This window comes from Syngnathus floridae, chromosome 6 (assembly GCF_059516105.1).
Source record: "Syngnathus floridae isolate MCC-2025c chromosome 6, RoL_Sflo_1.0, whole genome shotgun sequence".
Classification (NCBI taxonomy): Eukaryota; Metazoa; Chordata; class Actinopteri; order Syngnathiformes; family Syngnathidae; genus Syngnathus; species Syngnathus floridae.
In genome coordinates, this window is record NC_142418.1 from 17,644,141 (window position 1) to 17,666,512 (window position 22,372).

The 22,372-nt window shown below is 42.5% G+C and overlaps 2 protein-coding genes across 8 annotated transcripts in view; one reads left to right on the forward strand and one right to left on the reverse strand.

The window, feature by feature from the left end:
• tln2b (talin 2b) overlaps nt 1-22,372 on the reverse strand; it is a 66,776-nt gene that overhangs the window by 38,062 nt on the left and 6,342 nt on the right. For 3 of the 7 annotated variants that reach the window (XR_015859054.1, XR_015859053.1, XM_088378648.1), the window contains exon 1: nt 18,367-18,544. The exons of 2 other annotated variants lie outside the window; for them this stretch is intronic. The gene's annotated coding sequence lies outside the window, so the exon portion shown is untranslated. Of the gene's footprint in view, nt 1-18,366; nt 18,623-22,372 lie in introns of those variants that run through there. 2 more of the 7 variants (XM_088378652.1, XM_088378651.1) reach the window with 1 other exon arrangement.
• Nucleotides 17,158-21,685, forward strand: c2cd4a (C2 calcium dependent domain containing 4A). The gene is made up of 4 exons (XM_088378654.1): nt 17,158-17,308; nt 17,997-18,354; nt 20,045-20,153; nt 20,242-21,685. Exon 4 carries the CDS (start codon nt 20,271-20,273, stop codon nt 21,600-21,602), a length of 1,332 nt encoding a protein of 443 aa, XP_088234780.1. The 5' UTR covers nt 17,158-17,308; nt 17,997-18,354; nt 20,045-20,153; nt 20,242-20,270; the 3' UTR covers nt 21,603-21,685.

Below are 22,372 nucleotides of genomic sequence, written 5' to 3' on the forward strand. Positions count from 1 at the left end.
AAGTTTTGTATTTTATCTTTTATATTGGAGCACGAGTGCGGCGGGAATCACGTGACGAAACCTCGGACGATAATTACAATCTCAAAGCATACACAAGTGGCCGATATATTTTTCATCAACGTCTTGCTGTAAACACTGTAATAAAAGCACATTCAAGCATGGGTAGCAATTTTCCTCCATCAATTTTCATTCTTTTGAGGGTGGGCTGAAGGGTTCATTCCGCCTGACTGTGGGAAGGAGCTTGTCTGTCTGTCAGTCAGTGGAAGGACACATACGGACAAACACCATTTAGTGATAATCCGTTTTTAAAATGGGTGTTCCGTTACTGGCTCCCAAAATAGCAAAGATTACCTGGCTGAGGAGCGAGCGGAAACACAGAAGCCATCTGGTGAGAGAGAAAAGGCGCTAATGAGTGTACTATCGGTACTAGCATGAAGCCTGATTAGCCCGCCAGTTAATCACGGCCAAGGAAGCGGCTCCACAGAACATTTCAACCTCTTCTTCTGTTCAGTCCAGAATCCAAAAACTTGGACAACAAATCAGAGCCCAAGGCGAAAAAAAGACACAATGGACGTTACCGTTGCATTACATCACACTGAAAGCATTTATGGTTCTTATATTCTGTGAAAAGACTAAAAAAAAAAAATGGTGGAGTGTTTGCCCTCTGATAGAAATTACTTTTCTGAGCTTTGAACATTATTGCTGTCGTTAAGTAAAACGGCACTGTGTGAGATTATCCCTCCAATTCAAGCAAAATCATTTCTATTCATTCCAAAGTATAATATTTCGACTGGGGTTTTGAAATAGTTAAAACACACTCAATTTCCATTGTGATAAACCAGCCATTAAATTATAAACAATGAAATAGAAGAGCCACATAAGAAATTCAGTTTTGCATAATAGAAGGATTTGATTGACACTATCAGAGGCGTTAGATGTGTGAAGGCTCAAGACGCAAAATCGACCCTACCATATTAACGCGTGCCAGAAATATTGGTGTGAACGCCAGTCAAATGACAAGGATTCACACAATTCCAGTTATGACAAAAAAAAAAAAAAAAAAAAAGTCAGTTGTATTATCTTGCATGTTTTTAGTTGTGGTATTTCATTTCAGACTACACATAATGCTGTGAGTGTAAATATTGTGGACTGCTCCAATTTTTTTGCACCACCTCCACACCGTTACATAATTTCCGTAAGGTCATCCGGAGATCACAGAAGCTACGATATGTATTGATTGAGCAGTAAACAAGCATCTTTGTGCTTTGGATGGACGCTTGAATGAATCAAATGTTTTCCTTACGCACTCCGAGCATTGATTACAAAAAGCGGCTCTGGTTGAAACGTCATTTTGACAAGCGGAAAATCACCCAACTCCCAAAGTCGATGGCGGGAAACGACGGAATAATGTTCAAACGGAGACCACCGACATCATATTAAATGGTTAAACCGCTTCTAGTTTTCTTTTTGACTCTTTTTAACATGGTGACTGACGCTGAGTCCAACAATGGCCTTTTATCCCCGTGCGATTGAAAGCAAGGTCGGCTTCCTGCACGCCGACTGCGACTCCCCTGAGGCCGAGATGTCTTTTCAGGGGAAAGCACTCAGGTGGTGAGTCATGTGACTGTTGAAAAGAAAAAAAAAAAAAAGGTTTGCTTGCTGTGCGGTATATTTCTTGTTTTAAAGTTTAAAGCGAGTCACGTCAAGGTCAGATGTGTTATTTTGATTGGAGCCGCTCTGAAGTTTAATGACCTGCTTTAACGAGCGATCATTTTTTTTTTAGCACTTGAGGAAGGATCCGATAATTGTATGCAACACTTTGTGTTTGAATCGGTTACCGTGAATATATCTTAATTACGAGCACGAGGCGTGCCTGATTTACGGCAAATAAATAGCAAATCATTATGCGCGCGTTTAACAGCTTCAACCTTAATCAATGTAAGTAGCACGTGAGTCCGTCGAGATATTTTGCTGTCAAGTTGTCTTTAGCGAATTAATAACGTCAGGGAGGTGTTTATTGTGGCACGCTGATGAAAAAGTGAAGCATTTGCATGCGGCAGTGTACACAATCGGTTCAGATGGATTATGATCACTGTTCGTTTTTCTTCGTGCAATCAATGCGATGCGGAAAGTGCTCGCAAATCTATCTCGGTGGAAATTGTCTTGGTGTTGTACGTGGAAAATTGCAATGAATTTCAAGTGTTTAGTTGCTATGGGAAACAGATCTGGCCATGAGGTTAGGTCACAAAAACAGGTTGCTTTTAAAAAGATTTCTATTGATTACACGGGAAAACAATCAGCTTCAAAAATGTCATCAATCCATGGCTCTTTTTTTTTTTTTTTTAAACGTTTTATTGTAGTTATCCCTTGAGATGAGTACTTTCATTTCAGAGGGGGGTCCAACATAAAAATTCAATAAACACAACATATCTTTTCCCACAGTTACACAACCAGTCAGTGATGGCTCAAATGGGCTCAGGCAAACGTTTCCAATCAAATGGAGCTTTACAGTTAAAAGCACATTGCCCAATTTTCTTTTTTATTGTGCGAACGAGAAGGATCTCATGTACTTTGTATCATGTATTGCTTTAATGAGGAAAAAAAAAAGCAGGAAAAACGGCAGCCAATGAGAATAGCTTCCATATCTGGGCGTTATTTTATATGATGTGTCATACAAGTACAACTCAAGACAAACCTAGCATGAGTATTCTAAATAATCATAATATATTCATCAGCCCGTCTGTGCATTATCTAAATGAATAAACTCTTGCTAGAGTAGCAGGAGTGCACATTGAGCAGCAATATGAATTAGAATTTAAATTAGCATTAGCGACAAGCTCCTATAGTTGTTCAACATTAACGGAGGGTTGCGCCGCTGTGAGAGTGGTCACAGTCGACTTCCATCAAAGTGCCTCCTTTGATTCCGTCTCCAAACGGTGGAAGCAAAAAAAAAAAAGACTGAAATATATTGGAGTTACTACCCAGCGCTGATGTAACGTTCAGTCCTTCAGCCGTCCCGCTTGTCCTTTTCAAAACAACATTTTCAAATTGTTCTTGGTGGTACGACGACACCAACCGCTTTGCTCTTGGGCTCCACACTCTGCTGTAATTCAATTTAAAGGGTGAAGATACGGTCAGAAATTATGAATGTCGCCCTTGTCACGAGGAAGGAGAGTGCGGCTTCGTCTTACACTAAAAATATCCAGAAAAGTGGAGCATCCCCATAGCAGAACCCTTTCAAAAGGATTCACAACCCAGTCAGCACAATGAATGGGACTGTTTCTCTCTTGTGGCATTGACTAATACGGAACAGCTGATAAAATCGTTTGTATTGATTCTCGTCCTGACTTCCAAGAGCAAGATGGATAGATAGATCAAATATGATAATAAAAGGCACACACACAATAAAGAGATTACTATTATTGAAGCGGTCCAGCTGTCTCACGACACACGCGATGGTTCAATTTGTACCGGCTCTAATTCGGAGATTTTGACAAATGTGCTTCCAAATTGCCAGAGATGGAGACTGCTCCTCGAGGATGAACGCTCCGTCCGCCTGACGTCACGCAAACGTTGTCGGAGGAAAAAACAATCCCCATCTAAATCGATGTCATTTTAATGAAATATTCACGGATTGAGCATGTTAATTTATGTTATTAATTCAAATATCAATACAGGAATAGCAACAATTAACTAAAAGACAGCCCGTTACTATAATGACAGTTAATTTGAACGTCAAAACTTCACACTGGTTAGCTAGCTAGCTAAAGAATATGTGGCTATGATGCTACTAGGGATGGGCGAGAACTAAAATTTCATATATCAGAAGTACTGCTGGTATTTGTACTTAATGTTGGTGACTACTCAAGAATTGGGTCATCTTACTTGTAACGGTCTGATAAAAAAAAGGAATGGAACGTCGCTACTTTTAGCAACAAGCTAACATTAGCACCTCCCCCAAATACAATACTTGACACCTTCTCACTTTTCCTATTCGCAAAATATCAGTGCAAATTTCCAATACACACTTGACACAGATATTAAATCCCTTCAAATAGCAATTTTTTTTTTCCAGAAATGCCACTTACTGCAAATATTGCACATAGCAGGAACCCCCACTGGCTCTGGTCACTATGTGCCGTAATGATGAAGCTTAGTTGCTCAGTGGGGGGCTGTAAAAGCTTCCCCAACAATATTAGTTTTATGACTTATAGATACAGCTTTCAGCTGTCATCATCACATTTACATTAAATATGGTCCATCGCTCTTAATCAGGTTTTACTTAACGGTATACAATTATTGTCGGTGAAAACGGTGTCAAAATAAACACCAAATAGACTTTGAAGCAGAATAATGTGCCAAAGAAAGAACATGCAGAGGAAATTTACATAAACCAGACGATTCCTCTGCGAAATCTAATTAAACTAAAGCACTTGACTGGCATGTTACTCAAGCTGGATGTGAGACACAAGCAATTTCCGGGTGATGCACAACAATCCGTAGATGCAATAATTAAAATGCTACAGACAGAGCATGGAAAGATTAAGAGCTTTCAAGAGAGGATTGTTCATACTTGATGGTAATGAATGCAAAAATATACTGTACAAGTAAAAAGGCAGTCATTCTTGCTCAGTAGCAATTTTCAGCTTGTTTGCAGGTGAATTTAGAGGGATTTCAGAAATAAAAAAAACAATGCGCTACAATTATGATAATGGGAACGTGGAGGGGTTTTATGCCTAGCTGCTTTATATCGGGAATAAAAAAAAGTGCTGCGATATACTTAACATGTTAGCATGTGATTTAATATTTGTATTAAAGGGCATTTTTTTATATCCCTGCTACAATTTAATAGGAAACAGCCAAACAATGTGTGGAAAAATTATAAGAAAAAAAGTGGAATCACCTTGCACCGCAATAAAAGAGCTCAGTCTTTTATTCTGAAAATCAACAGCCCGATAAAAACAACAGACAATCGATATGCAGCGTCAACTATTTTAATCACCAATCTCCAAACACAAATCAATTGGTTGGCCAAATAGGAGTGAGACGACTGAGCGCTCATGTGCACGTCTTCAGGTTCCCACCAACTCAACATTCCGCCTGAAGAGTCACGACCTGTAAATCAGGTGACTCCAATCTCCCGCCGTCCGTCCGGGCAACGAGCCCCGCCCCCCCCATTTCTTTTCCCCCTCACTACACTTTAACCGAGTGAACTACAACCACTTTAGTATTATGAGCAGCGGAACACGACGTTAGCTGGCTGGGTGTGATACACTCGGGGACTTTATCAGCAATTTATATCTGCCACTCTGCTGAGCTATCGGTTTAAGTGTTTGTCTTACAATATGCGCTTTTGCGATTGATTCGACTCTTCTTAGATTGTCCGTAAAATGAGCGGAACATAAAAATCAACACAAACTTAATCAAATCTGCTGTCGGTGAAGTTGAAACCACTTAGCGGTTACGTGGGGGGAGGTTCAATGAGAGGCCATGTTTTCGGACCATTGTTTCCAGCTCAGTGGCTCGGCCCTCGGTTGCTATGGCTGCCGTCGTGCCCACCTTTTCCTGGACTTATAAGGTAGGACAGCAGTACTTGGCGGGCCACGTGGATGTGGAGCACACATCTCGCTCCTTCGCCAAGTGGCGGCTTTTAAAAGTCAGTCAGAGACCCTGACGGTATTTCGGGTTCTTTTTTTCTTTTTTATCTGTGCGCTGTGTGCAGTCGAGAATTCATCCGGAGGGCCTCTCAGCCATCTTGTCAAAAAACTACATGGATATGCTGAGTCGAAAAAATGTTTGAGGGGGCTTGATTTTGATCCACTTTGATAGAGTGTGCCATTCCGGAATAATGTAAGCGGCTCTGTGTAAAAAAGTGTCACTTCACTTTGACTGCTTTGTTGAAGCTTCAGCGGAAAATCCAATCAACATTTTGCCCTTTAACGGACACAGACTTGAACATAAGCAGCGCCGTTTTCAGTAACTCCGACCATAAATGTTTTCTTCTCTTATTAATAAATGATTGCCAAACATCAACCTATCATTGAGGCTTCAAAACTTCAACACTCAGCTTGAAGCTGCATCGTAAACATCGTGTGTGTCACTTGGCAGCTTTGTAAATGTCCCCCGGTGACAACCAAAGGCACCAAAGGATGACATGTTCACACTGGCTGAAGAAAACATTGACAGAGGTAAACAAAAATTGAAATGCGCCTCAAGTCGCAATTCATAATGCACCAATTTGTCACGCAAAACGGCTTCCATACCCTGCTGCGCATCGTTTCCCAACGATTCCAAAAAGTACGCCGATTTCCGCCGATGATCACAGCGGCCGGACGGGTTATGTTAAATTATGCGTGATGACGACTGAAGGAACCTTTAGAAATGCCGGCAAACGTGTTAGGGATGCTGCCATGCTTAGTTAAGAACACAGACAGTATTCCTTTCCATGTCAACCGGTTGCCATGGCAACTCGGGGTTAGGATAATTCCCAGATCAGGTGGCTTTTTGTTGAAAAGAATATAGATCAACAGAGTGGCTAATCAATGACGTTCTGGAGTTCCTCGACAATTCTCTCATTGATCACGGAGGACCTTTTCAGTCGTGAGATACTCCCACTGGACACTTTATTAGGTACACCTGTGTGATCAAACGGCACAAATCAGGATGAAATTAAAGGGACAGTGCGCAATTAAAAGACTGCTAGCAAGATTTGAATGTAGCATTACTCTACCGGACTTTTGTCTCGTATCCAAAGCCACGTGGTCTACAAAAACTAAAAGAGGACTTGTTCATGATGTGATTCTAACGCTAAATGTTTTCAGTTTGAAGTTTTAATTTGGTAATGCTCAGTAAAGTCAAAATCTAATTGAGATAAGTTAATAATTCCATCTGAGATCTGTCCAATTCCTTTGTTTGAACTTTGCTGCTAAGAAGATGTGGATATTCTGCCGTGTTTTCTATAAAGATGCTGTCTGCAAGATGATTGACAGTCACAAATGCCTGCTGATTGGTTGTTTTTCCTCGGGTGCTGCAAAATCGAGTGGTTCTGACAGTTCAAATAAAAAAAAAATAAAATAAAAATTGCAAACTGACTCTTAAAGTATACCCCGAGGAAGAACAAAAACATTTCGCAATGACTTTAACACTGCAAGTCGGACATCAAGAGCATGCTTGCAGTTTCACCCCCCATAGTGGATTGTCTACAAACAAAAGGCGGCCGGAGCTGATCATTAGGAGCAGCCGCTCGGCCGGCCAACGCTTGAGTGAGAGGTTCTCCATCTCACAGGGGAAGTCTAGAGGAAACAAGCCCGCGGGCAAAATGATCCTCAGCTCCACTCTCTCTTTAACCTGATTACCGTAACGAGCTGAGTGACCGGTGGATGCACGGCACACAAACATGCGGCGTTCACTCACGGCTGAAAGCGCGGCTCTGTTGTGTATGTCAAAATATGCTTATTTTTATTTCATCAAAAAAAGACCTTGAAAATAACACAGCTCGGCATTTAGTTTAAGTATTTAGCGGTGATCGTGTGTGTGTGGGGGGTCAATCACCCCAAATTAAAATAAACAAATACATAAATAAATAAATACAACGTATTTTTGGAATATGCAAAAAAAAAAAGTATATTTGTTTCTAAACTTTTCTATATTTATATACAAACATGAAACAAAAATAGAATTGGGAAAGAATCAAGTCTTCTATTGATCGTCTTGATTTTTTTTGTACTTTTCATAATTGATGGCACGCATGTTGCTTAAATATATAAATAAATATACATGGTCACTCTCAGAAGGAGGAGGGCCTTGCTCAAGGTCACTCCTGTTGCGGTAAAGGGGAAGGGGGGTGAGGGGTCGCTTTTTCACTCGCACCCTCCAATTTGCTCCACGCTTGACGGTCGGATCGATTGCACAGCGAGGTGACACGGCAGCCATGGGGGACTGTGGAATGATAAAGACCTCCGACCATTTTCCCCCCCTGTAATGTCTGAGTAAAATGAGACTCAAGAGCTTTAAAAAGGAGCCAATTGTTTTTAGTGGGCCGTTTCATGCATCTGTCTGGTTCATGCTTGACGGGCTTAATGAAGCACAACTAACTACAGTGTTTGCTGGCCTGCCCGCAGTGTACCACAGAGATGTGAAACAAACCATGTTGAATGAGACGCCACGACTATTAGGAGCGGCCCTCTTGCTCCTCAATACTTTAATTATCTTTTTGTACCGAGCTGGGAAGTGTGTGGGGGGGATGTCATTCAAATTCAATCCATTTTGAACACTCTTCTTAATTAATTAAGGATAAGAAGTCCAACTTGACTTGGGTTTGGATCATTGCGTGTTTTGTTACGCTACCAAAGTTCGGATTGAAATTGTGATCAGATGCAGTGTTTTCATGGACACTAAAAATAATGTTCACGCATTCAACTTTTGATCAGAACAAATCACAAATATGTTGGTGGTAGTAGTAGTAGAAGAAGAAAACATAGCGCCAACAAAACATCGCTCTGTCCATACTCGCGTTATTTCGCGTATTTGTTATTATTATTTTATTTAGTTATTGTTATATATATTATTTTTATTTGTTATTATTTGATTTAAATTGTGTTTTCACTTCATAATGGAGCAGCAACGTATCCCGAAACTGCACTCTTGTATATGTTAGTGTTGATTAGCTCATTTTTTCCTATTTGAGAAAAAAAAGCTCAGATTGGAACCGTTTTTTATTCCAATGGGTCTTTTAACCAAAAAAATTCATCCATAGCCATAGTTAAGAACGAAAGGCGCACACATGCTATGAAAGCGCTCGGGCATATAATTCAACCCTGCTCAGTTCTACAATAATCGGACAAGCCATCAATTCCATCAGTTGCAGCTCTGCGGGTCTCTGACAAGGCTACGATCATCTGACAAGACCACCGCCTGGAGCGAGGAACCAACATAGTAGCTCGCGTTAACAAGACAAAGATACTTTGCAAAAACAGCAGCAACATTGACCACCACCTCGTCTTTGACTTCCATTTAATCCCGAGAGTGCTGTCTCTCTCCAGCTTCTTCTAATCTCTCCTTTTTTTTTTTTCTTTTATGGCATCATCAAGTAATCAAGATGCAGCCACCCAAGGAGCAGCACTGAGAGAGTGGCAGAAAATGAAATCATTGTGGTGTGTCCTCACCGGGTGTTATTTCATGGCATGGCACGGGCACAACAGATGTAGCTGTAAAGCAGATTTATGAAAGCATAACGCTGGAAAGAGCACAGCGCTAACTCGGAGCTTCATAGTGGCAGATGATGACGCCGCCGCTGCTGCTGCTGGGGTCTGTCATTTAGATTGACGTGCCTTGTATTAGCGGCAGTAGCTTGTGTGCTTTTAACCGATGACTACGATATTCACGGCATGGAACCTGAAGACACGCTTTACTATGTGAAACAAAAACAGCCTCCGGGAAAAAATGTCGGGAAAGGAAATATCAATTGGTTTGTGTTATTAGTATGCTCCTCCACAGTCTCATCATGCTACACGCTGATGAATTTTGTATACGAATCATTACATTATACGTGATTTTATAAATGGACAGTTTTCATTTGAAATGATGTGCTTTGTGTCTGAAAATTAGCGTATTTTCCGCACTATAAGGCGCACTGGATTATAAGCCGCACTTTCAATGAATGGCCCATTTGAAAACTTTGCCCATATATAAGGCGCACTGGGTTATAAGGCGCACCTTTAATGAATGGCCTATTTTAAAACTTTGTCTATATATAAGATATATACATTTGGCCCGCGGGCCGGACTTTGGACACGCCTGCTGTAGTGGCTCCATATATAAGGCGCACCTGATTATAAGACGCACTGTCGGCTTTTGAGAAATTGGAGGTTTTTAGGCGCGCCTTATAGTGCGGAAAATACGGTAAGCATTTTTCTTTCCATCCAAAATGAAAATAACCTGGTGGCACTTTTGAAAGAGAATCACTTTAAGCACCGATGACATCACGCTTGACACGAAAGACGCAGACGCGTCCACATTCCGCTAATGGCTCAAAAGTGTCTTGATGAAAAATGGAATGAGTTATCTACAGAGGAAATTAACGATAGATGTTTTAGACAAGGGCATATGTCGAGTGAAGTTATATGCATTAAACTTGAAGTGCTTTTCTCTCAAGGAAAGCGAAGACAACTTTTGATTGAACTCTCCTTTAGCATGCTAAGTAAAAGCACATCAGGGCGGCCGCGTTTAAGGGCGGCGTGGGTTGGCTACGAGAGAGACATGGACGTACGTACCTGCCTTTTTGCGCTTGCTGAAAAACAATGATTCCGAATGATTAGTTCTGCACTCTGTGGGGACTGGAGGCGGATGTGTAATTCTATTAGTCCTGCATGGTTCATCTCCAGTGGGAGAGACATGTGCAGGCCTTGTATTGGAACATTGCAAATCATTACCGCTGTTGCTTTCACTTAGAGATGGGCTCATTCGCAAATTTTTTTTTTTAAAGCCGGCGACCGTAGGCAGGTGAGCTACCCGAGAAATGTTTGCGTGCCTCTCACATCAATGCAATGTATCGTCAAGGGAGACGAATATTTTTGAGTGGATTGTGCGACTAAAATAATTGTGCTTGATTTGTGCTTTAGTGGCATTCTACCCTCAAAAGGTATCTGATTCACTCCATCAAAACATTTTCTACGAGGCATCCATTTCACTTTCCAACAATGGCTAGGCTCCAAGAAATACATATAAATGATAATAAATGCACCGCACACTTCTCATCTTTTCTCCATGATCATAAATGCCAGAGATTACGCTAGTCATCGAAAAATAATGTCATTAATCCCTCGTGTGACAGGCTAGCATTTGATACTAGATCAAACCGGGCAGGGAGGAACACAATGAAACATGTCGGAGGAAATGTATAATCAGCGACTTCAAACTGAAAGCGAGCGGCTGTTTTTAAAAGACATTTGACCCCAAACAAAGGAGGGAGCAGCAAGCAGCTGTCGGAATGTGACATGTTCAAGACTTTGAGTAGAAGACAGTAAAAAAATGAAATCATCTACACAGGCAGGAACATGTTTCTATATGTATCTTTTTAAATGCAGCATAAGGGCCTTCCACTATATCAACCCGCCTTCTCTTAGCAGAGATTTAAAGAGACACAATGAGGAAAGCGCTTGGCAGGGGTGGGAAGAAAAAAAATTCACTTTGAGAAAAAAAAAAATTGAGCAGAACCAGATTTGGGGTGGAGCAGCTATCCACCTCAAGTGGCGTTAGCATCCAATGGCTTTAGCATTCCATAGCTAATCTTTTGTCACATCCACGAATTTGATGGAATTAGTTCAATACGACTGAAATAACCACACCATATTCCTCACCCACACCAACTACAGTAAATTTCTTTCTTGTGTGAGGAAGCGTGAACAGAACTTTAGCTGCTAACTATTTTCATCTTCCACCACGCAAGTATGAGGACGTGCCTGGAGGTGCTTGGAGAATCTGACAGTATGCCAGATACAACCGAGTCCTTGAATCACTGACCTTTGGTCTTCCCATCTCGCTAACAAAACTGTAGTTGCTACAATCCCGTACAGAAAAGAGCTACGGCAACGAAACCATTCATTAACCCAATTGACATTTGTGACACGTCTCTTGATAAAATACGATTTTGTGCGATTTCCATGCAGCCCATCAGAAATTAAATTCCATATATACACTTCCCGCAACAGTCAAGGTGTCCCAATACTTATGATGCCCATAAGACGAAATATCTCACATTGCAGGATAATGTATCATCGTCCACAGAATCCCGTCCACTCTAGTTGCGCAATGTCAGAAAGGCAATTTATCATGAGAACAACGAGCACTTGTGTTGATGCCTCGCTGACATCCAGCAAACATCGCCGTGATAAAGATGAAATACTTTGACCTTGTGTACATTTCCCAACTGCCGGCTTGGCTGAATGACTTTTTTTTTTTTTTTGGTAACAGTTCCACACATGTTTCTCAGCAGCGTGAATCACTGTCGCCGTAGAATAGCCGAGGGGGAGAAATTAGAGCACATAATGGAAAGGGAAACAATGATGTCTATTTTTGTCAGAGTTATACTGTAATCCCGAGCATCTTTTCTGCGCTACGTTTCATCGATCTGAAAGCAGGCAGGCGGATGGAGTGCAATTATACGCTGTTAAATAAAAAAAAAAGAAAGAAGAATGGCACAACCATCTCTTTAGATGCGACGCTAACGCTTTGTGATATTCATGCAAAATGTATCTGAGGTCAGACAACATCTGACATTAAAATATTCTATTTAGATACAAATATAATATAATTTTAAAGAATGTCTGTCAAAAAAGAAGACATCTGCATTTGCTCGATCCAACCGGATGACCTTTTACTCCGCTAAGCGTTTAAAACTGATACTGTGTTCAACGTGGAGACGCGCCATGATATCTGAGGATAAGGTCACCTCATTTACAAGGTCATGTTCATGTTGGAAGATTAACAGATGGTAGTTTATATGATGGAGAGAATCCTCATGTATTTGCTCACCGTATCCTTCCATGTCCACTTGATCTGGTGGATAATATCATATGAATAATACAATAGCATAAATGAATGGTGTAAAAATACATAAACAGCTTTTCGGTAAATACACTTGCAGTACGGGAATCAAAACCGGCGACTTTTAATCGATTTTATTAACGCCGGCATCATTTCCGACATGTGCTCAGCCAAAATAAATGACATAATTGAGCCAATTCAAATCGGATTGCACTAGGGCTTCATTAAAATAAAAAGTCCTGTAATTAAACCTGCTACTTTGGCATTTATTTTAAAAAAGCTGACAGTTTTAGAGGCTTCATTACAAAACAATGGCTAATGTTAGTGTTCCTTTCATTCCATTGTGGTCTTAACACAAAAGACTTGATGACCCGCTGAGCGATCAATCGACCAGATTTGATGCTGTGACCTCATGTGTCATCTTCATCACCATGCTTTGTTCGATGCTTTCCGATCAGGATTATAAATAGAAAGATAGGAAAGGCGAGAATCGCTTCAGCGAAATGACATCACCCACATAGCGTACATTCCTCAAGGGGCATTACGGTATTCATTAAAGGGACAATGTATGCAATCAATAAACAACACAGAGCTTAACGAAGGACTACAGTGCCGGTTTGAACGAATGCAAAACATAATCAGCATATCAATGCACAATTGTGCTGATAAGCAGGATCAATAATCGCTGATTGAGGCCAGACCAGCACTTTGTAGAGAAAAGGTGCACCGTGTTTGAGAAAAGGCTGAAGGCCATTTGGCCACCCAGGACAACTTCGTCCACCTCCAATAACGTAATAAATGTGCCTCAAAATACTAAGCCGTCACTTTACCCTGAAGAAGGCCAAGCTAGCGTCGACAAGGCTAGAGTAACACAATCAGCACACATGATAGCATTCCAATCACAAATCATTTGGGTGAGAAAGTGTCAGCGCGGTCCCCAGTGATTGCACGAGCGTCTGAGCGCCGACACTACAGAGCGTTCTCTCCAAGTCAGCAGCACTCGCGCTCCGAGACAGCGGGGAGTCCGCCGACACTCCCACCTTCCCTTCCAGCTGCCACACGCACACAAAAAAAAAGCCATACAGACCCTGAATTGACTTGGACGTCAAAATACCGGCTTGTCATTTTCCTCACGACCTGTCGGACGCCAATACACTCTTTTCTTCTTTTATAAAAAGAAGTGTTAACCTTAAATCTACATCGGCGATCCATAGTGGTTAGTTAATGCATTGTAGGCCTCGTAGAAAAAAAAACTTAACAATTGTAAATGAGAATGCTTGTATTTAGAATTGTATTATTGATTAATCTAAAAATGTCTGGCATGCAGGTCTGTTACTTCTGACACCTGCAACATTTTTGTAAACAACTCAAAAAAATGCCCAGCATCATCACTGTCAGCAGTAGTAAAGGCCAGAACATAACAGAGAAAAAAAAAATCTCATTTCAGGGGGGCTAGGGCAGTTCTAGGGCCACCCCTAAAACAGTCTAGAACCGCCCATGTTCTATTCTGAACACTCAAATTACAAAAGTGATTCCAGTCACTGTGTGGTGTCGGTAGCACAAAAACCGTTTCAAGTGACATACTATGCTAACACAACCCTCATGGTCAGCTATATTTGGCTGTGACGTCATCTACCACAGATGCGGATCGATAACTATCGATCATCGCTGCCCTTGTCGCCAACCTGTGACACTTGGGAGTATTCCTCAGAGATGTCATGAAGCGCTTGGCATGCTAATGAGAAGGGCAAACCCAACAAAGCATTCACCGGAAAATATGATATAGCTGGAAATGCGGCTATTTGAATTTACACTTCTTAATTCGGAATTAATTACACAATAGCCTCAAGTATAGAAGCTTTTGAGCACGTGGAAGGGATATTATTCACAGAGTGTAAGCAGACATCTTGGAATAAAGAAAAAAACAGATGATTAAATGCTCAATGGATTGTGTGACTAACAAGATCTGCAGTGGCTGTTTGAGCTGGAAACCAAGAACACAATGAGAAAGTATTGACTCAAACAGAAAAGCATACATTACATCCCCAAGAGCAAATGACACGGGCAACATCCTCCGTGTTTCGCAATCATTCAATTTGGAGTGTACAAACATGTCCGAGACAAAAGAGCTTTGGTTCTGCCACCCTGTCACATGATCTTCAGCAGAAGTCACATGATCTGGAATGCTGATAATCACTTTGCTTCAAAGTCAAGGTGCATACTGGCATACTTCATAATGCAGGTCTGAAAGATTAAATACGTCAAAATTCCTTTTTCTTTTTACTCCACAAATTCAAATATTTGTCAGAATCCGCCATGAGACGTCCCGTACCAACTCTCTCGGCTGAATTGTAGTCAATTATGAAATAAACTTAATGAAAGTAACCCACCGTTTAGCTGAAAGCACAAATATTTACAGCCAAGAGCATCCTAGCATGAAAAAAAATAGATTACTATTTATGTAAGCCGACATCTGGCGCGCCGGGGGAACCCTAATGTGCATTAGCTGTGAGGCGGCTAACCCACTTTAGGCCCACGGCCCGTGTCCAGTAGAAAACCTGCCGTCGAGTACTCGCTCCGACATCCCGTCTGACCTGCTGAGGAGAAGCGCCACAGGCCGGGCAACCTGAACGGCACGGCGCTCGCATCACCTGACCTACTTCTTGCTAATGTGATGCTAGCAACGCTGCATGCGCGGTAAATACCATTGTATCGAAAAATCGCTGACAGCAAAGGATTATTTTGCTTTTGTACCAAAACTTGTCTAGAGGTTAACAGACTCGTGATTCCCAACCATTTTTTTTTTTTTTTATTAGGTGGTGCGTTCTGAGATTGGAGCCTTGCCTCGATAAATGTTGATGTGTGGCTAAAGTGCACAAAATGGTGGGAAGCAACCAGAGATGTCAACACCTGCACAACTTAACCATTAGTGGCTGTGTGTATAATGATTGCCATCCACCATGAGTGCTTTTGAGAAAAGCGCTATATAAATCCAATACGCCATTATTCCATTCATCAACCAATGTATTAAATTCCACTGAAAAGCCAGCCAATGACCTTGCAGGGACAATCCATACTGACATTCTCTCCAATCCATTTAAATAATAAAAATAATATTCCAACATCTTCCAATTACAAATATGCATTAAAATAGGGAGAGGTTGCTAATAAAAAGAAAACGGCCCATGTGCATTAACCCCCCCCCCGCCCCACATCGACTGCCTGCCACATCCATCTGCTGGGAAATACACAGGAAATCGTGAATTCCGATTGATGGAGCAACGGGAGAGGGAGAGTGGCAGCCTGCGTCTATACATCTCACCGGTGTTGCGTAGAGAACCATCTGGAAGCGGGCCAGGCCCCGAAGTGATCACAGAGACAGCAGTGAGAAAACGCCACAGGACGGATCTATTTCAGCCGTAAACAAAGAGGCGGGGTCACGACGACAGCATGGGCTGTGTTTGACTTGCCGCCTCCTACGCGTTCCTGCGTTAAATATGGTTCAACAATCACATTCTCCAGTGCAGAAAAAAAAAAAAGAAAAATCACTTCCCACCCTCCATCAAAATATCCGGAGAATTTCCAACTGCAATTATTATTATGATGACAACTATATGAACTAAATCCATCTATTTTCTACAATGCTTGTCCACAGGTAAGATGGAGCCTTTAAACAATCATGAGGAAGCCGGATTAAAGCAACTCAAGCACGAGGAGAACAAGAAAACTCCACATGGGAAGGCCTGAGCTGACATTCACACTGTGAACGTCTCAAGTGTGAAGCGGACGTGCTAACGTGTTGCACATAAACGAAATCAACACCCTGCAGAATCTTACTGGCAATAATCACCACTTTTCTACGCCTGAATCTTGTCAACCACCTCAAATGATTTGGTTTTATACTTACAGCCCAAATACAAGTGTTTTGGGGTAAATGGATTCACTACATTATCCTTAAATGGTCACTTTATTAGGTACAGCTGCACAATAACAACGGTGAATTTTGATTGACGTAGTATAACAAGATGGCGTGCTTTTACTTTGAAGTCTTGGCATGACATCATGCTGTGAGCAAATATTTAGACCATTCGTTCGTTGCATAGTGCAGTTAAAGCTAATCCGAAACGTCCAGGCGTAGGCTTCGGTAAAATAATGCTCGCAAATGGATCGTACATTACAGCTCTAATTAAGTTAGTGCAGCACAAATGTATACAACTGTTTCAGCAACAAATGGCCCAAATAGAGCTTGCATGCATTTTTTTTTTCCCCCCCTTCACCGTGCTACTGAGGAGTTCCACACATTGCTTCTATCCGGAAGACTTACAGTATCAGTGAGGGAGAGCCTCTCCACAAATTGTCCCCCCACCCGACATCCGGAGCCTTAAAGCTATCAGAGTCGCAGCTGTCTGCATCCTGCTGAGACAGCGTGAGTTTCCTCGCTTGCATCACTCGGGTGAAACACGGCAGATTTTTCTTTTATCTCTCCCACAGCCCTAGTATCCTTGAATTGACCCTGGATATCCAGGGGATGATGTCACAGCGAGGGGGGGTTAACACAGCAGTCAAATGAATATCATGACAGTCAAGGGAGTTTAGCGAAGCGAGTCGGACTTACTGATCAGTTCCGTAAAATAAATTCAAAACACCTCAAGGTGTTCGATTTATTTGTCAGTAAGTTTAACTAATGATAAAGTTAGTTATGATGAGCTTTCATGTAAAGAGTGCTAATCTCCCTCGGCATCATTGACCTTCAATCAACTTAAAGGTGAGTGTTGCGTTTTAAATGCTAATCTAGTGCCGTTAATTAGCTCAGTCACTGCATCGAATGTTATTATTCGTCGACTGGAAGCCAAGCAGTTATTATCGCCCGAGGTTTGGTGTGGTGTGGAAGAGGTTTGGAAACAATATCGCAAATCCTCATTAGAGTATATTTTGGGTCAGGTTGGGGTACACATTGAGCATTCACACTCAAATTCACATTGAATCTGGATTAAGCAAGTCGAGGCTCGCGGGCCGGATTTGGCCCAACATCTCATTTTAAGCGGCCTGTTAAAACGAACCATGTGCGTTCCTTAGCATAACTTTCTTGCGACCAAAATACCATTTCAAACAAATGAACACGTCCAAACTATTTTTCTTTTCTATGTCATTCAAAACTATTTTATATGATGAAACAAATTTGACACTTCAGATGCATAGTTCAGGGAACATGCGTGATTTTGAAATGTGTGTGCGTGGGGGGGGGGGGGGGGGGGGGGGGCATGCCTCCTACCTCTACCTAAAAAAAAACTGCGAGTCACCTTTCAAACTTGACCCAAGAAACCTTAAATCAGCGGTCACATCAGTAGTGACGCCCACAAGCCCAGCCTTTCCACTGGCAAAATGTCAACTGCGATCCACGCAGCATCCAGGTCAAGTCCAAGTTAGTAAACCATGACACATTTCTCGTGCAGGGCAGCGAGCGAAGATGCTGAGAGCTGCTGAGCACCGTTCCTGCCTCTACCAAATGCGGGGACCGACTACACTTGCAAATGCGACGAGAAAACAAGTAGGTCACTCCGAAATTCAACTGAGCAGTCACTGTCAAAAGCGCTCGGGTCCTTCAAATTCGCTGAAGAAACCCACTCGAGAGGCTCGGAGGTTCTAATGGGAGCGATGTTAAATCCAAAGCGAGCGAGCCGAGCGCTTGCGAGCCATTAAAAAGCACGGGGAGAGGTCGTCTGCAAGCGAAGAGGAGGATGACATGTTTCCAGTCCGAATGTGCTGGACCAAAAAAAAAAGCCACCGGACCTTCCACGGAAAAGAGTGAAGGTGAGTTCCTACCTGCTGTAGGTCCGCGTCTTGTTGAAAGCAAGCGAGCTCACAGCGAGGCGACGCACACACATTACTCACGCACGCGCGTTCACACACATTCTCTCTCTCTCTCTGGCTCTCTCTCTCTATCTTACAAACACGCGCGCGCGCGCGCACCCCCTGCCTGCTCTTCATCATCATCAAGCCCCTCCTCATCCGTCTACACATGCAGAGATGAGGAAGAGGAGAACCGCATCTTTGCATGATGCTTTTTTTGGACTGATCATCACTGAGATGATGGTGTCATTTGTTTGACTGAATTGAAGTTGAGTCACGTGACGCACGCACATTTGGACTCCATGTGAAAAACGCAAGTGCCAAAACGGTGATGATCTAAATAGAAGGTCACCAAAGCTGCAACGAGGGGTTTAAAATCGGTATTTATTTTGTCTAATCAAATGAATAATTTTTAAAAAAACATGCACAAAATTAAATGCAAAATTAATAAAACACCCACAAGTGATTTAATTCGGAATAATTCATCGTATATATGTGATATATGTCTCCTCAGTTTAGCATCTCACTGGGTGGACAGTGGCAGACTTTAAAAAAGGGTTTATACTCCCCCTGTCGGAATCTAGAATGAACTGTCACAGCGTTTTAATTTTTTTCCAGCTTCATTCATTTTAGTGCGATTAATATATTTGACATTTTCATTTTTTTATTACATAAATATTAAAATCATCTGTGAAGATTTAGAGTGTCAATTGAGTGCGGTTACAGAGATTTCATTTTTCAAAAAGTGCTTTTCTGCAAATTGCTCTCTGTCTGCCTGATTTGTTAATGTCCTTCAGTAACTTGGAAAACATTTCGGAGAAATTCGCCCTTCGCGTGTTCTTGCAATTTTATTTATAAAGCACTTTAAAACAATCCCCGACGTTGTGTCATTCTGCACTTTGATGCTTTGTCGCCACTAACAACCAATTTCATCCACTTGAACCTTGTTCCCTGTCGACAGCCATTATGGCTGGACTTATCCGAGATGGACGAAGCCATTATTGACTTCTCAAATACCATTTTCAACACAGCAGGAGAAAAACCGATTATGCCGTTAGTAGCAAGTCTGTTTTAAGCTTTTCTGGAGACCCTATATTTTATCTACACTGTGTTAGGAGATTGACGGTCCACTGTCATTATCTATCCCACCACAAGAGGGCAGGCGTTGACAAAAGATGTGTATTGCACGCAGGATAGAGCAGTGAGTGATCCAAGCCACATATTTTACAATAGAAAAAAAAAATATCCCACTGCACACTCACAAAAAAGGAGGAATATGTAAATAGAATTATTTCTGTTTTTACTTTTTTGAAGCTTCACGAAACAAAGCAAGCACTTCCCGAGAGTGATTAGGAATCCCCACGAGCTGCTTCCAAAGATAACTCAAAATCAGGAGGTCATCCCAATGCCAGTTTGGACTACTCAAAGTTTTCTTTCTCCAAATACATTTTATCTCTTGTGTAATTTATTAAACGATAATATTTGGGAAACAAACGGTAACCAATACAGGAGCTCTATTGTGCTTCTGGATGTTTCCAGAGCAACCTGGAGGGCGAGGAGAGAGGGAGGATCCAGTGCAAGGGGTGTGTTTTACATTCACAGCTTTCTTGCTTGATTTAACCTGTCTGCCTCCCTCAACATATGTTCAAAGCTGCCGGCTGCTGTCGAAAAAAGACTGAGATTTCTTCCCGCACGCTGAACTTTTGGCCGGAACTTTCCATCGATCCTGCCCAGGGAAATCTGTATCTCAACTACAAAAGGTAAGGTGATGCTTCCGCAAAGTTTGCGATTTTATGTATATATTTTTTGAGCTATCACATGCTGACAAATGCATCATTTCAATTGCAGCGACTTCCAAGAATTCGACCAGCACATCTATGTGGGTAGTGGAGAAGATCCGTGTTTCAATGGAGAGCTCCATCCCGCCCGTGTCGTCAACCGAATTCAGCTTCAAGATCAGCGACATCATATTTGGGGACAAATCGGACAAAAACAAAAGAATTTCCCTCTTCCCTAACGTCATCACCCCTGACAACATCCCGGAATTCTGCATCCCGCCTACCATCCCGTCCCTACAGGAGGTGAAGAATCAGGAGCTGGGCCGAGCTGTCCGAGCCGCCAAAGCGAGCCACTGCGAGGTGGAGGTGCCGCACTACGAGGTCCCGAAACCGCACATCATCCAGGTGGAGAGCGTGGACGAGGGTCCCTTTGATGGCTGTAGCGATGAGGAGACAACAAACGCCGATCCTCAAAGCCAAGCCGCTTTGTCCCTCCCCCACATGGCCAAAGCGCAGACCTGCTACGGTTTTTGCACCTTACTGGAGAGCCCGCACACCAGGAGGAAGGAGTCTCTCTTCCACTCCGACCCGGGTTCCTCTCCCCTTCTGCTACCCAGGAGCCGATCGGCCACCTGCTCCAAAGTCACCTCGAGCGCCTCACCCTCACCTTCCTCCTTCAGCCTCAATACTCTGACCTCCCGTCTCTCGCCGAGAGGACACAATCTCAACTGGCAGGGGGCGGCCGACAGCGACACGACATCTTCTACCGAGTCGTCCCCTTTCAGTTCGCCTCTTCTGACAAGATGCCCCGCCAAGTCGTCTATCTTCAAGACGCTGAGCCATGAACTGCTGCTCTCCAGGAACATCAGGAAGGCCATGGTGTCCAGGAATAACTCCCTGTCCACGGACGAAGGCAGCTCGACCGACAACAGTCCCAACGTGATGAGGAGGGCATCGGACGGTTTAGGTGAGGGCCTCCCCGGCTGCTACAGCCTGGCGCCCCCGACCATCTTCCCCGTGGATTTGACCCTGCATAAAGAGCGGGTCATGAAAGAAAGAATGGTGCCCATCGGGAAGGACGGCAGCCTGAGACTCTCGGCGGAGTACTGCCCGGACAACCAAAGACTGAGGGTCCGGCTGATCAGTGCCGAAGGCCTGTACCCTTTGTCCGTAGACTGCAAGATCATCAACTGCAGCGTTAGCATCTCGCTAGCTCCGGGGAAAGTCCAGAAGCAGCGCAGCACGGTCATCCGAAAGAGCCGCAATCCCATCTTCAATGAAGATTTCTTTTTCGACGGCATCTCGGAGGAAGACCTCGCCGGTCGCTCCCTTCGCTTCAAAGTGGTCAACAAAATGTCTACTCTGAAAAGAGACTACATGCTGGGTAGCTGTGATCTCCCTCTTGGTAGCCTTGTCACCTTAAGCAATTAGTTCTTCCACATATGTTAGTAAGGTATTAAATTATTTATTTTGTGAGAATTTTTTTATGAATAAATAAATTATTGGACCATCAACCTGGTTTATGTTCAATTCAGTGTTTTTTCCACACAAACACTCCAAACAGCAAAGTTTTGATTTTAAAAGTGGAGTTAATAATATAAAGCAAACATTTCCGTAAAGTTCCTTAAAACATTTCTCAAACATAAGTGAATGTCCATTTGTGCCAAAAGGGCTGCTCCATCAAGCGTGAGAAAACAATCGACTCATGTTTCTTCCTAAGCCGGCTGTTTTCATCCTGACCTTTTCCTCTGATTGAAAATATCACTAGAAACCAGAAACCTTCACGGGAGGACTTTGCTTATGAATTTTGATTTCAGTACAGTAAACAAACTGCGGTTTTATCAGCATATTGTCCTGTCTGTAAATATGAACTACTCTTGTGAAAACAAATTCGCAACCCTAATCCCCAAAAAGTTACACAACACTTGAATTAGCCATAATACAGATTTGATTTTATACATCACTAGCTAAATTGCTAATATTAACAAATCTAACCTAATATTCAATCCGGGCATTTCATAATGATTGACAGTCCAAAAAATAAAACCAGTTTTTCCTCAATGATGCTTTATCCAGAGAAATCAAATGCGACATACACACTTCTGGCACCTTCTGTTTGAACAACCGAGAAGAGCCACGGAGCCAAATGTCCCCTCGCGACACATCCTGCAGTTTGCAGCAATAAAGCGCCGGTCGGCCGG